Below are 15,885 nucleotides of genomic sequence, written 5' to 3' on the forward strand. Positions count from 1 at the left end.
AGCACCACTAAACACTGGAGCAAGTTGCTGAGTAAGCATTGAAAGTATCCCCTGAAAAAGCATTCTTTATTTAAACCCAGCACAGATATTTGTGACCTTAATGAATAGTTATTGCAGATTCACTGAAGAATTATCTTCAAAGGTACTTTGTAATAGAGTAACAAGGCAGCCATTTGAATAAAGTCTCTTTTTCAGTGTGTTGAAGGGCTTTTCATTTAGTTTGTTGACCATGCTAATTAACATCAGATGTCCCAAACTGTTGTTCAAAAACAGTGGGACATAATTACACAAGTAATTTAATCCAGTATTATTGTGTTTCTAATATACTATTAATTTATGCATAATATCTTCTCTCCTGTTCTGTACAAATATAGTCACAAGAAGGTTTGAGAACTATTTTCTCACACTGCGCTTCTATGTCACTTGCTCATACTCAGGGATGCACAGACTGTGTGGTCCCCAGGACAGGATTAAGGAAAACAACTTGTCCAGTAGGAGGCTGTGGGTGGGCAGACCTGTAAATGTGGTCAAGATGGCCAAGCACAGTCGATGGAAAACTGTGTGTGGGTGGGGGGGGGTTGTGTTAAAAATGTTGAAAAACAGTGTTTACCAAATTGTTTTGTCTCAGTTCACTGCTTGAAGCAGTCTTCATCCCACATAGCAAGTGAAGAAAAATTAAGGGCAAATCCAACACAGAGAGCTACCGTGTGACTTTGGAGCAACGTGATCCTGATGCTTTACATGTCTGAAAGTCTACTTGAGTTACACAAACACTGGCCAAGAGCTTCCATACACAAGTCTACAGCTGGGTTGAAATCTGTGTTTACAGGGGATTTAGTTTGATTCATGTCGCTGTAATACTCACCGAGCCTTATGACTTCTCATATTATATGGAATAAAGGTTCAGTCAGACAAAATGATAAAGTTACAGAGATAAAAAGAAAGCATTCTGCTACTGAAGTACAGAATCCAGTTCACTCACAGTCTGGGAAAAAGACTGCTATGAGGTCTTGTTAGGGACCTTACTTTACTAATGTCAGATTCTTTGTTACTGTGTGTGCTTAGAACAGTTCTGGAGATCTGCTGCGGCTTTATATGTCTACACCGAAAACAGCTTTTACTGAGGGCTTCATCCTTTTTGTCAGATGTAAATAGAACTCAAATGCAGGAAAGAGCTGATTAAAATCCAAAATCTGCCGTTTAATAAACACAGCTTAGCATATACATTACAGGCAGTCAGCTAAACAAAACAAAGCAACTGAGAGGCAGGCAAAAAGCAGTTTAAAGTAGCCCAAACTTCCTAACTCACCACAGAAAAATGACTATCCAGGGATGGGAAGAAGACACCAGAGACAGGAAGTGGTCATAAAATGCAAAAAAAGAAAGTATGCAGCATGGTGTGTTTAACAGAGTGAAAAGACAACCTAGTGAATAAATATTGAAAACTGGAGAGTTTTTAAGGAGGATAATGACTTAAAGACTGCAGGTGTGGGGAAATCAGCTAATTCAAAACATGTGTGAATAACCCAGCCGAAAGCAAAATTAACTATGACAAAAGCTGACAGAAAAACAATTAAACAAGGAATCCCAACATAAGGAATAGCTTTAAATGGACATTGTGTAAGAACTGCTTCCATCTAACGCTGGAATCGTGTATTGCATTCTACCGTGGAGGGCATTCTAGCGCCTTACTTTCTCAAACACAAATTGTAGCTGGCGCGATACAAAACGCCTTGACAACACCGATGAAAGCATGTCATCCGATAGTTAATGGAGCGTTCACTCAGGTCGAGAGGTTTGTGATTTCATAAATATTGCAAACTGCATCCCATTAAACTGTCAGATATCGTATGGAAAGCAGAATGGTTTTTACAAGTTAGTCTGGGAAACGGATCTCGACAGTGAAACTGGCCTCGACACAGCACTGCCTTTTTGTCACAGTAAAAGTCAGCTTATAAAGCCTTCCCACCGGTTCTTAGTCCAGCTTTACCGCTCAAAGCCATGCCGTGACTATGAAAGTGACCACATAACCACATAAGCATACCCTTCTGTACCATCGAGGCTGATGTATTTTAGCAGGATCTACTGTTATACTGTCCAACAAGCTAAACTGTTTAACAAAACCAAAAAAAAAAGTTAGCTTTAGGCTGATTTAGACAGTACCGTTGACTTACTCGTTGAGGAGAAAGATGACAGCTTCTGCATCCCTTTTCTTCTTCTTGAGCTCCTTCCACCTGGGGAAGGCTACGTTGATGTTGATCCTCTGGTCACACTGACTTTTAAGTGTCCTTTTTCACTTTCTTGCCGATGGTAAAAACAGCTCCCGTGCTGCTGCTGCTGCTGCATATGCATGGTCCTGCATTTTTGTGAACAACAGTTTAACAGATTTTCCAACTTGCTGGGGTAGTAAGCCTCTCTCACTTATCTTCTCAATCACTGTACGCTAGCTTGCAGGGATTTCACATTGGTGCTATTTGTCCCTTGCCGTCAGCTGTAGTTTCAAGATGGCAGACTGTCATGGCGCTACCCTGCTAGCTTACCTGTCATTTGTATAAACAAATCTAAGATTTTTCACTTCAGAAAATGTGTCAGATCATTAGTGGAGGTCATTAGTGGAGGACATAATACACCACACATATATGCAGACATCACTTTTGGCCAGTAAACAACAGAAAATGTTACACAATGTCCCTTTAAGTCTGGACTGTCTCAGGGCCTGCTCCATTGTTGCTAAATGTGGTTCTTTGTCTTTAACATTGTTGACTGTATGTGTGTCATAATAAATTATAAGTGCGGGAATATGTAAAAAGGAGATGCTTCCATCAAAAAGCAGGAAAAAAAAGCAGCTAAATTTATGAAGCTGCAGGGTAATCACATCTGCATGTAGCACAGAAGGACAGAAATGTTTCATCACAGATAAAGATGATTCAGAGCTGCTTTGTATTGCTTGGCATCAACACTTTTTCTTAGATTTTACCAGTAAAATGCTCCCTACCAGATTCCAATTTGTTAAAATGAAAGTAGAAAAATCAAAAGGAATAAAAATATTCGAAATTCATCCATCTGACCACGGCACTTATTTCTTAAATCTATGAAGACTAGCACTCATTGCTTTTGTTCTGCAGAACTGTCACCTGTAGAACAAAAGTTAAATTCCTCACCACTTACATGGTGAGGAATTTATTATTCCTCACCATTTAAGTGTGAACCTACTGTCCTTTCCGACTGTGTGACTCATTGTCTGGACAGACACTCCAGTTACCTTTAGAGGTTTAGCATTTGTATTTTCTTTAAATGTTCGCCTGTTGCACACATTATGCAGTCACTAAGTGTCTGTCAACCATATTTTCTAACCCAGTTTACCAGAGGTCATCAAGTAGCAGATGTCATTCTTCATCTTACCAAATGAAGCACAAACACTAACAATGAAGAGTCGCCCCTCTGGGTATGAAATCAGAATCAAATGAGGCTTCTCTGCATATCTATACATGCCACAGGGAATACTATTAATTATACCAGCATGGAAGGTCGTGGCTTTGTTTGTCCACTCATTTATTATTATTCATATATTACTGTGTGTGTTATATATATTTTAAGGCTCTAATACATATTTTTTCTCATACCATTTCTTAGATAACAAACACACAACCACATTTTAAAATATCAGGATTAGTCCAGAATAACTACATTCATATAAATATGTTCTATATATATACTCAGTAACCAAACTAAATTAACATCAAACAACACTAACACTAAACATTAGCAGATATAATTATTTACTTGCGTAAATTTATTAAAAAGCAGTAGAGGATTTCATATTTATGTAAATTACTTTCGCACATGAAGTGGCTTTTGATGAAACATAGAAAAGTGTAACATTTAATTAATTTCCTTTGACTATGACAAGTTCCCCCATGGTATAAAAGTAGACATCTTAAATTACTGCAAACTTTATGAGACATCAGAGTCCACATGGATCTGCACCACTAAGAGAAATGCGACAGAGACTCAGGCTGATGTTGACAGTGCTGCCGCCTGGCTGTCAGCATGCCTGACCGGCACCGGCAGCAGCACCTCTAGCTGCCATGATAAAGACAGAGTGGATGGGAGGTGACAAGTAGAGTTGGCTGCTGAAATTTAGGCGAGAAGCCCACCAGTGCCAATCAGAACTGAATCATGCAGGAACTTTTTCTTTGGGGGAGGACAGTTTTGTCAGATTCTGTTGGTCCATAACCAGAAAGACTGTGGATGTGATAGCAAAAGGACTCAGCATCTGTCAGAAGATGTAAATTGTGTTTAAAAGTCTACTTTTAGTAGTTTTTTTTTTTTTTTTTTTTTTTCATTGTGTTATTCATACATTTAGCTTAATAGGCGTATTATTACTCTTCAGTTCCTTAGTTCCATTTTTTCCATCATTAATGTCTTAAAAATAAATTTTAATATCAAGAATTCAGCAGCAAAAGTGATTACTTGTTATATTCTGCTCAACTCGACCAAAGTCTCCTTTGTCTTAGGTTTCACACCTACATGTCTCATTCTTTGCATTTTACACTTGGAGGAACAGTAAACAAGGAATGGTGGTTTAATTAGCAGCCTCCCTTCTGTTCGGAGCAATAAAGAAATGAAGAAGTCCCATCTTAACTGTGAAGACGTGGGTTTATACGCCGTCCCACCCAAAACCAGCATGATTGCATGTTCCTTACCAGTGACTAACTGGTGAAATAAGAGAACACCACATGTAAATGATACAAATTGGTGGTTCAGACTAGTTCTTCTTAGTAGGTATTTTTCTTCTTGTGCTTGAGGCAGATTTTCTCACCTCCAACCCATGAGCCAGACTAATATGTCCCAGATCAGTTTGTTCACTGAACTCACAGACAGCAAATTAATGTCAGCTCCTATGACAGTTAACAAGCCAGCACTGAAAATGCAAATTGGCCTGTTAGTAACATGGTAAGTACTGCAGACAGCTGCCCAAACAATAGATAGAAAAAGCTGGTGTCAACCTTAAAGAAGAAACTTGGCAGTTAAAGTGTCATTGTACCCATGAACGAATGAAGGATACATGCTTAAAAGCATATATTTGGGTGCCTTAACCCAACATTCATTCATTTATTATTTTAATTACAGCTTTAACCAATCCAGGTTCAGAAGGGGCTGAAGCCTATCCCAACTGTCAGAGGAGGTGTAAAAGCCTCTGCTAAATGGCTTTAGACTAGACTAGAATAGAATAGAATAGAATAGAATAGAATAGAATAGAATAGGTGTACACCCTGGACAGGTTGCCAGTCTTTCACAGGATGAGATTCAATACTAACAAGAAAAAGGACTATTACTTCTATATGGGTCCTCTAGAACTGACAAAATGTCTTTCAGTGAACCATTCAGATTTGCAGCTATGAAGTATTTCACAACTCCCAACTATTAAAGTATTGTTCTGCAGCCCTGTGGCTTTAATTCATATCAAGTTCCAGTTCAAAACATCCTGCATTCACTGCATCTCTGAGATGGGAAGTATAAGTTCTTGCTTTTTCTTTTTGTTTTGCTATCAAGTGTAAATTCTTATTATCAGCCTATAGAAAAAAGCTAATCATGTTAAACCAGTAGTTTGTTTGCTGTTTTATAACCACACTAGTATATCTGTGGCATTTCTTTTCTTAGTTGAAAGTTCTCATTTCTGGTTTGCCACTGAATGTTGCACTGGCACAGTTAAGCAGCAGAGCTTAACCTTAGCTACTAAAAACTTCAAATTCAAAGAATGTTCTAACAGAAAAGCCCAGTATGTGATGAAGGAATTACTACATGTTTTGAATGGAGTATCAGGCTAGCTGCCAACACTTAGATTACCTCAGCTTTCCTATCTGTGGCGCTATGTATTTACAGCCTGCGTGTGAACTCAATTAGCTGTTTGTAACAGTATCAGCTTAGATTTCAGGCTAGGTACTGTAAATTCTACACTGTTATTGTGTTTCAGATTTTTTTGAGTGCAGTTTAAAGCAAATTATTTACATTATAGCTTGCAGTTCTAAGGCACATTTCAATAAAGACAAACCCCACAGAAATCTTTAAGGAAAAGAAAAAAAAAAGAGCTATAGAGTCATCTTAAGGAGTTATAATGTGTCCCTGTCAAATTTTCACCAAAAAATGTTACCGATGTTTTATTAAGACCTTAAGGTGATAATGTATTTATGAATAGAGGTAATTGTCTTTCTCCTTAAAGGTACAGTGTGTCAGAATTACTAATGGTGAAGATGAGAATCACAATGACTTCAAAAGCCAAGCACAGTTGTAAATGGATGGTGGTTGTCAGGGGCCAAAATTCTTGCAGACATGAACATGTTTTCATCTGTTAATGGAACCGTTGGCCTCAGGTACAGTGATGGCTGCACTACAGATAATTACTTCAACATTGTGTACATATGTACTATCTTCTTTGATGTATCTTTTAAGGCATTACTTATCCCAAACGGTGATTTAGCATCCATCAAACAAAGCCAGTACTGCAGTTTTAAAGCTCAGAGTTCTTACGTCACACAGTTTTCAATAATATATTACATTTTTCTGTCACTTACTTACTTTTGATTTTGATGATGATGATGATTATTATTATTATTATTATTATTATTATTATTATTATTATTATTATTATTATTATTATTATTGGTCCAGAAACACGTGGATGTGTGTTTTTGGAAAAAAATAGTTGCTGCTGTTGTGTCAGGAGCTTCCATAATGGATTTGATTTATCAACATCTGCAGACTGTAGACAGTGAACAAATATGATATTGCAAAGAATGAGAGTTTGTTTTACAGAACCACAAGTTTGCATGGTTCTACTGCATACATCTTCCGTTGTCAGTCTATAAATTACTCTCTGTAGACCAGAAAAGGAGCAAAATGAGTTATATTGCAATGGTAACAGTGAGGGGGGCAGATATTTTTGAATAAAATATTATTGATAAAAAATATATATTAAAGTGGGTTTAGTCAGTTATCATGACTAGCCTGTCCTTTGACTAAACTATAAAGTTCATCACCACTATTTGGGGTGATGTTAGCATGTTGTAAGTTTTTACGTATAATAATTTTGCAAAATTTGAAGTGAAGAATCCACATTCAAGTTCTGCACTTTTAATCCAAATTTCATACTGTATTTAACCAATTGATTGAGTAAGGTGAATACAGATGGGACTTCTTATTAAAAGGAAAGCATAATCTTATGGGTATTTTCAGCACAACAGAGAGCTTGATTCATAATAAAATGGGCAATTTCACCTAAGTCCCCCCTTAGGGTAACTGGTAAACTAAGAAGGGATTTGATATGAGGGGTATGAAGGCTGTGATGGTGCGTTATCAGCTGAGTAATTTGCTCTTGTATAAACATGAATTACTGTTATCTAAGTGCCCCCTGACAGCCGATTGGCTCCTCATTAGGCCTGTGTGAAATGAGATTAGTAACGAGCCTCTAAATTATGATCCAATCCCAGAACACATAATCTCACACACATATACCCTCTGTGTGTCTTGGCATTTCATCTATTTCTGTTGACTCTTTTTACCTTGTTTCTTTCTCTGTCTTTTTCCCCTGTGGCTGCTCTTCCCTTGCTCTCTGTATCTCTCCTTACTTGACCTCCTGTCTGTTCTCCTTCTTGCCCTCTTTCTCTCACTCTCAGGGTGTAACTGCAGTGGGAGATCAGGAGAGTGCGTGTTTGACACGGAGCAGTACAGGAGCACTGGCAGTGGGGGGCGCTGCGTGAGCTGCAGAGACAACACCGACGGGCCCCATTGTGAGCGCTGCAGAGATAACCACTACAGGAAAGCTCCAGAAGAGTCCTGCCTACCCTGCAACTGTAATATCAATGGTAAGCTCAAGACATAACACCCTTAATTGTTTTGATAATAACTTAAATCCTAATTATAATCCATGACGACATCATTACCCACTTCTTTTGTTTTCTCACGCATGAGAAGATTTTTAATGGTAAAATTGGGATGCTGTCCTGGTACAATAAGAAACCCTTATCTAGGGATTTAGCTACAGGACTCAAAAGATTAATTTCTACCAATTTTATGGACAGTGTTTTTAAAATATTAATACCATTGCATTAGTATTTTCTTTAACCCACAAGCTTCTCAGCTGCCAAACCTTGCCTAAGACTGAAATCTTTTTTTTTTTTTTTTAATTTATTATTTATGTGATTTTGTTCATTGAATGTCTTGAAGATGTCTCAAACTTCTCATCAGATTTATAATAGCTAGATCATTAAAGAAATCCATGACTTCACTTAACCGTGCTGTTGTGAATTGATCTGGTTGACTCACTGAACATTATCTGTGAAGGGACTCGTAGTTCATTAAGCAATGTGTAATTGTAGGTGTAAGGAAATTAAATGTTTGGCCATGAGCATCGGGATAATGAGAAAGAGCCTATGAGGAATGAACAGAATATCTGCTGTCTTTGACTCTGCATATCAATATCGTAAGGTGATCGCACAGAGCTGTTGGAGTTCGTTATATTGATCAAAGGTTAGAGATGATTTTACCAGACTCCTTTTTTATCTTTTCTCTCTATCCCAGTTTTTTTTTCCTCATTAACTAAAGCTTTACTATATCTGATAAAATGTTACTGCAATATTACACCCTTCTCAAGCTCATAGCAAGGTATTCTGTTATCCTCATTATAAAAAATTATTAATAATGCATTGATCCATTTCATTTAAATGCTAATAATTTTGTCTGGTTTCTTATCTTTAAAATACTCCTCATTCTCCCTGTGTCCTCGTTCTTTTTATAATCTATCTTTTCTTCTTTTTTTTTTCTTTTTTTTTTTTTTGTTGTTGTTGTTCCTACACGATGCATCTACTGTTCCTATCAGGCTCAGTGAGTCTGCAGTGTGATGTAGAAGGACGGTGTGTGTGCCGAGTCGGTGTGATGGGGGAGAAGTGTGACACGTGTCAGGCTGGCTTCCACTCACTTGGCCCTGCTGGCTGCAGGTGAGCAACACAGTCAAAAACACAGATGTACAAACAAAAGACAGACAAATTTGAATCTTTGGATAAACTGGATATATAAGGGATTTAAGACTGGGAGGAGGATAAAATTTATAAGATACCAGAAAATAATGAGGCCTTTGTTTGTTTGTTTGTTTGTTTGTTTGTTTGTTTGTTTGTTTGTTTGTTTGTCTTTTTGATTCTCTGGGAAGATAATCAATTGTGAGTAGATAGCTGAACTGGAATCTGTTAAGATCTAGTTTTCACAGACTATACAAGCAGACTTCTGATGATCCCATAAATCAGTGAAGTTTGGACAAAATCCATTTATCAGAAGAATTTTATACAGAAAAATTAACACAATGATGAGAGCATGACATGCAGTATTTAGTGTTCAAAAAAAAAAAGAAAGAAAAAAAGCCAGAATGACTTCTAGTTTTCTTATATAGCATAATATTGATGCTTTAACTGCCCAGCCATGTACATGATGGGAACTTTGCAAGGAGAAGGTCACTGCACAGCAAAATGAACATTTCTGCATTTTTCTAAAATAAAAGAAACGTGGTTTTGCAGATTTAAATAAAAATCCTGCATTTCAGCATAAGAACTGTATCACAAGTGTGAAACATGGCGGTGGTAGCATCATAGTTTGGTGATAAATTAGGGCAGCTCTAGCTCAGGAGGAAGAGCAGTTGCCTTCCAACTGGAAGGTAGGTGGACTGATTCCAGGCTTTCCCTAAATGACTAAGTGTCCTTGGGCAAGACACTTAACCCCTGATGTGCCTATCGGGGTGTGAGTGGGTGAATGTGATACGTAGTGTAAAGCGCTTTGAGGGGTGAGACTTACTGGAAAAACATGATATAAGTACAAGTCCATTTACCATATTAGGTGGTAAGTGATGGCATTGTGTTGTCTACACTTTTTATACACTTTAAATTTACATGTAAAGAAAACATGATCTGCATTGTTTTCTTCTAGTTATAATTTACTTGTAATATGTTTAAAGATCAGCAGAATGCACAGGTTTCCAGTAGTTTACAAATACTGCTACTTTACAACATTGTAATCTAGTCTTATGTAACTTTAAGTTAATGGTTGGAGTTAATCAACAATCAGTTCTTTTTAAATTACCAATGGATGAAATTACGCTTGTTTTATTGCAGGATTGTTGATAGTAATGGGCCAGATTTTGCTCTCTCTCAAGTCAACTTTCTGTGTCATTTTAAGAGATTTTGTGCTGCATAAGCGCTCATAAACACATTGCAGTTTTCTTAACCAGCACCAAACAGTGGGCAGACAAAGCCAGTTAGATAAATGTTTTGATAAAAATTTATTAGCAAAAAAACAATTAACTGAAGCAGAAAGAGTAGAAACAAAACAAGACAGTCAATTTTGCCTGTGTACATTAATATTTATATTTGTTTTCCTATTAATTTGTAATCCACAGTTTACCAAATACGTTAAGTCACCTCCATTTTTTTTTTTTTTTTTTATTAAAAAAGATTAGTCTGCTTTCATTTTAACTGGTTCTGGCTTTTCACAATGACCAAAGTTGCCAGTGGTAGTTTATCAGCTGATGCAAATCAGTTATCCCATGGAAAACGTGATGACAGACAAAAATAAAACTTGTCTATTGCAGATTGTTTGTGTTGCGGAAGAAGTATCATGTCTTTAAGGAAGTTAGCATCAGCCACTGAGTGTCTCTGTTGTCTGGCACTAAATAAAAAACCCTTTTGAAACATATTAAAACTAATTCAGTTAACTGGCAACAGGTCAGTAAAGTGATTTGTTTTAAAAAGAGAAACTTAAAGAAGCAGAGTCTCAGGAGGACGAGAAGAGATTCAACTAGCTGCAAAAAAAAAACTACTTCTGCAAATTGCAGAGCAATTTCAGAATAATTTTCAATATAAAATTGCAAAGAGTTTGAATATTCCATCATCTACAGTACATAACAAAAAAAAAAAATCTGAAAAGAGATCTCTGTGTGCTGGGGATGGATACTGGATGCCTGTGATCCTCAGGTCATCAGGAAGCACTTAAATTAAATATTATCCAGGAAAACCACCAGTTAGCTCATTTAAATGGACTGAGTCAAAGTGGAAAAGTCAAAATCTTAAATCTTTTTTGGAAATTATTCTCTTGACTAGAAGAGGACAGAAGCCATGAGGAGGACTATCATGATGTTATCAATGCAATGTTCAAAAGCCTTCATTAATGATCACATGGCAGTGCATTAGCAGCATGAAATTGGCAACTTGCACTTATGGAAAGGCTCTATCAGTGCTGAAAGTTATACAAAGGTTCATAAGCAACAGATGCACCTATTCAGTGAAAATCTTTTCCCGGGGAAGACATTGCACATTTCTTATCTACACGTTGCTTCTATTGGCATGGCTTCAATATAGAAGAGTTCTGGTAGTGAACCAACCTGCCTGCAGTCCTGAAAATATTTGCAATGCAGATACTGCATTACAAAATACAAAATATAACAAAGTAGACCCTGTCCTAACTTTTTTTGAGACATACTATATATATAATATTCAGGTAGAATTTTTGTTTTTCAGGAAAAAGTTAAACTTTCACAATTTCATACTTTACACAATTGCACTTTCAACATTTTGAGGCATGTTGAATTTCATGTTGGGAATAAAATGATAAAAAGGTTTTTTTTATCTAATATTATTTGCCAAAAATTGGAAATAATAAGAACGATAAAAAGAAACAAATAAATATCCTGATTGATCATTTTCCATTTCATCAGTGGAGCTTTTATATGATCAGTGTATTATTCACTCTGTTGCCTACAGACATTTACAAATGTGAGAATAAACACACTCGTTTCATCACACTCTCAAACAGCTTCAAAAACTAAGAGCAAATGGATTATCCATTATTATTATGCATCTATTGAATGAAACGTATATGTTTGTAATTTGTACAGTTTTGTATCAACTTTTATTGCAATTACAAACTCATTTTATCATCTTAAACGACTCATTATTTTGGTTAGTGATGTTTATTGTTCGTTATTAAACTGAGTTTGTCTGCTGTTATTCGTTGTCAAGTCACCACAAGTTTGTGTTTGAATTTTGTTTTACTCCATAAGGACTGTGTTAGTTGGTTTCACAGCCGTCTTGACCAACAGGACAACAGATTTGGTGTTTGAACTTTTTGAATCGGTCACAAGACCATGCAGTTTTCTCCATCTGTTACCATGGTGACCATATCCAGCCTAGCAGCCTTTCAAAATTTCAGAGAACAGTTTTATCTGCAGTAAACCCCAGAAGAAACTTGGTCAATTACACTTTTCTGTTTTCCACTGATACATTTATAAGGATTTAAATGTATAGAGACATATATTTCTACTGGCAGCAACCATTAGTGAGCTATTATTCTGGTTATTTATTGATCTTATAAAAGTAAACCTAATCATAGTTTAATATTTCCAATCAATTTTTAATGAAAACAATGTTTATTTTTTAAATGCAGGAAAAGAAATATCTTGCTTCTCTGACTGATGGCTGATTGCTAATGTACTCTGGTGGTGCACACCCTGAACATGCACACAAGTGATGCATTTACTGAAATATTGTCTCCATATTTGTACTCGGTTCTTATATTGATAATTTTGGTATGCCAGAAGAAAAAGCTCAGGGGGTTAAATAGATTTTGAGATGGGTAAAGCTGCATTCATTCCTGAGATATGAGACTGCACACTTTCTTTTCTTTTTTTCTTTTTTTTGCACCCTTTTTTGCAACTATAAGATGCATTGACCCTTTGCATGCATTTTGATGATAAAAGGCATGTTTCAACTTTGATTAACCTCAAAGATCTGATACGAAACAAGCAGGCATCTAAGCCTGCATGTGAATGTTTGAGAGGTAAATGTGTACCAGAGGAGTATATTCTCAGATTTATATTCCCAAGAAGTCTGTCTTAGCTTCCCCTGACCCTCTCTAGCTACCAGGGGAATGCTAAGTTTTTATGGTGTTGAATCGCATATCAATGATTGTTTAATGCTACTTTTACATTTATGACTGTACACAATGAAAACAGAAAGTCTTACTGTTTAATAGAAGAACAGGAAAGTAAATTTTGGCTTTATTAATTTACCATTAAAGCTGCAATTACAAATAGAAATATATGTGGAGCATACTTTGTGACCTAAAACTATAATATAGTGATCCAACCTTAGCAAAGGTGTCACGTTTCTTAGTTTCATTTTAGCTTCCATAGTCTTATTTTTTGGTTTTAAGCCGTGCTTGTTTCTCCCATCGCTCCGAGCTGCTTTAAACAAGGGTTTGGTAAAAACAATTATAACTGTCAATCATTCTGTGCAAAGCCCAACTCTGCATGAACTCTAGTTTAGTTTTGTAAATACTTAATATGGAATAAGCAACTCTTTGCAGGTGATACACCTTGTTTTTTTTTTTTTTTTTTTTTTTTTTTTTTTTTTTTTTGCTGTACCCAACTGGATGGATACATTTTTAAACCTTATAAGTAATTTTATTTTGTCAAATTTTGGACATACTAAATGTGCAAAACAAATATTTACCTCAATAACAAATATTATTTTCTAAGTGAGACTGTCAGTCAATATTTTATTGATACACTCTTGCACAAATGCCAACCTGCATGCACACACACACTGTTTTCTGTCATTCATGCTGGAAACTCAGTCCGTTGAGCAGAGGTGTGAATTACTCAGATCACTAGAGCAGAAACAAGTAGAGGCAGCTTGCCTTGGGATAATTGAATTATTTGTAATAGCACCTCATTAAAAATAGATTCTGTGTTAAAGTCTGAAACAAAAGTAATCAATCAGTAAACATGATCAAACAGATTCTGATATCATTCAAGGGACTGCTCACCCATGCACCTAATAACTTGATTTCATCAAGGTTGTCTATGTAGTCCTCATTTTTTTGTATAATGTACTTTGTGCTAAGTCAAGCATTGTGTGTTCCTATTGTTGATTTTATATAAAAACATTTGTATGGCCTTGTTGTAGTGGCAAAAACCGTCACGGCTGACTAATTTTTTTGGAAACCTGGAATTTTTGATGCTGAACTCAACATTTCAGTGTGCCATATGTGTCTTCTAAGCTGAAGCATCTGAGTGTCAGTAAAGAATGTGAAAACGCTCCTTTCAGGACAAGAGCTTCATATGTAAAGGTTGCTGTTTAAAGATATAGTACAGAAACAGGGAAAACATAGAAAGAAGGCAGGATTACTGGAGACAGATACACCACCACACTATTTCACCTTGTGTTATTCTTTGTAAGTAGTGATTGACTGATTACTTATAATTTAACCTTTTTTTCCATACAGAAAAGTTGCATCGTAAACCTGTAAAGAATTTCCCTCCTATCTGTTCATGTTAAATGTGTCACCCTTACATCATTTGTGTCTGCAGGCCATGTGACTGCAACCCCAGCGGGAGTGCAAATGACTGCTCTCCCCTGGATGGACGTTGTTACTGCAAGCCAAATGTGGAGGGGCAAAGCTGTGGCAGGTGGGTCATAAGCTTGTTGTTTTCTGTTCACACGTAACTTGCCTGAGAGATAATGAATGATTATGCATCTTTTTAATTTGGTTAGGTTACATGCCTGGGCATGCAAAGGCTTATTTTTCATTATTTAATTTGTTGGTGAAATTATTTTAATTTGATATTTAATCATTGTTTTTGTGTAAAGCACTCAGTGTTGCTCTTTGGAATGAAAAGTGCTATGTAAATACATTTTGCTTTGATTTGATAACCTGTGGTTGCCAAGGTGACTTTTTAAGTCCCATGCAAAACAACTACTGAAGCTTTTTTTAGTACTCATTGTATTCCATATTGGCCTTGAAATAAAGACATTAATGCATACTGAATGATCATGATTTTTTTTTATAGGGTAAGAAGTATCGATATCTGTATCAGTATAGAAATAAAAATACCATAAACTAATGATATCATATTGACAGGAAAAAAATTTGCTATCACCCACCCCTAACTGTGACCCTCTCTGCCACATTCCTCTAGGACACAGGATCAAACTGATAAACTCTCTTTGTCATTAAAACTACCCACAGCTCCAGGTCTGCTACTGAATAATTCTCTGCTCCCTGTTTGTTGACTTTTTTCACTGATTTCACAGCTCATTGAACAAGTCCCTCTCCTGTGTAATGTGACTAGTGTTGTGGATGATTTTTAGTAGTGTGTCTGTCCCACCCATATGCCAGTAAATGTGTATAGGTCAGAGCTCAGTGTTCTCACAGCTGAGCTCTATTATTTCCTCCTTTTTCAACACTGCAATATGAAGCAGCCAGCACCTCTACAGCTAAGTGTAAAGTGACAGTAAGAACAACACCACAGCAGGCATGTGGTGAATTGCTGCAAATTAGGTGTGTGTACAGTATCTGCATATTAATAACTTCTTATGCATGAGTGTGTATATGTGTGTGTGTACCCACAGATGCAAGCCAGGATTCTTCAATTTGCAAGGAATAAACCCAACAGGCTGTCAGCCGTGCTTCTGTTTTGGCCATTCAGTGGCCTGCTCCTCATCCAATCACTACACTGCTGTCAACATCACTTCACACTTCACTGAAGGTATTTTCTAAGGCTCCCCAACCATTAACGATGTTCGCTTATTACTGTGAGAGAATTGCTGAGGATGGTCAACCCAGTCTCTTCTGAAAATGTAAAAAAAAAAAAAAGGAAAAAGTTTGCATGTGCAGTACATGGTAGTTCCATAATTCAGGCTTGAAAATTGGGCGATTTGGATGACAGCAAGGATTCTACATCTACTAGTGTTGCATCATGTGACAGAAACATCAAGTTAGCACTTAGGTGTGCAGTGCTCTATGACAGTGCATTGTTTTTAACCTAACCATGTACATTAAACT

The 15,885-nt window shown here is 36.6% G+C and overlaps 1 protein-coding gene across 1 annotated transcript in view; it reads left to right on the forward strand.

Annotated features, from left to right (window-relative positions):
* Positions 1 to 15,885, forward strand: part of lamc3 (laminin, gamma 3) — a 135,264-nt gene that overhangs the window by 46,910 nt on the left and 72,469 nt on the right. Inside the window, exons 5-8 of the mRNA XM_041970435.1 lie at positions 7,677 to 7,865; positions 8,879 to 8,996; positions 14,411 to 14,509; positions 15,453 to 15,589. Coding sequence (XP_041826369.1) covers positions 7,677 to 7,865; positions 8,879 to 8,996; positions 14,411 to 14,509; positions 15,453 to 15,589 — 543 coding nt within the window. The remainder of the gene's footprint in view (positions 1 to 7,676; positions 7,866 to 8,878; positions 8,997 to 14,410; positions 14,510 to 15,452; positions 15,590 to 15,885) is intronic.

Source organism: Melanotaenia boesemani, chromosome 19 (assembly GCF_017639745.1).
Source record: "Melanotaenia boesemani isolate fMelBoe1 chromosome 19, fMelBoe1.pri, whole genome shotgun sequence".
NCBI lineage: Eukaryota > Metazoa > Chordata > Actinopteri > Atheriniformes > Melanotaeniidae > Melanotaenia > Melanotaenia boesemani.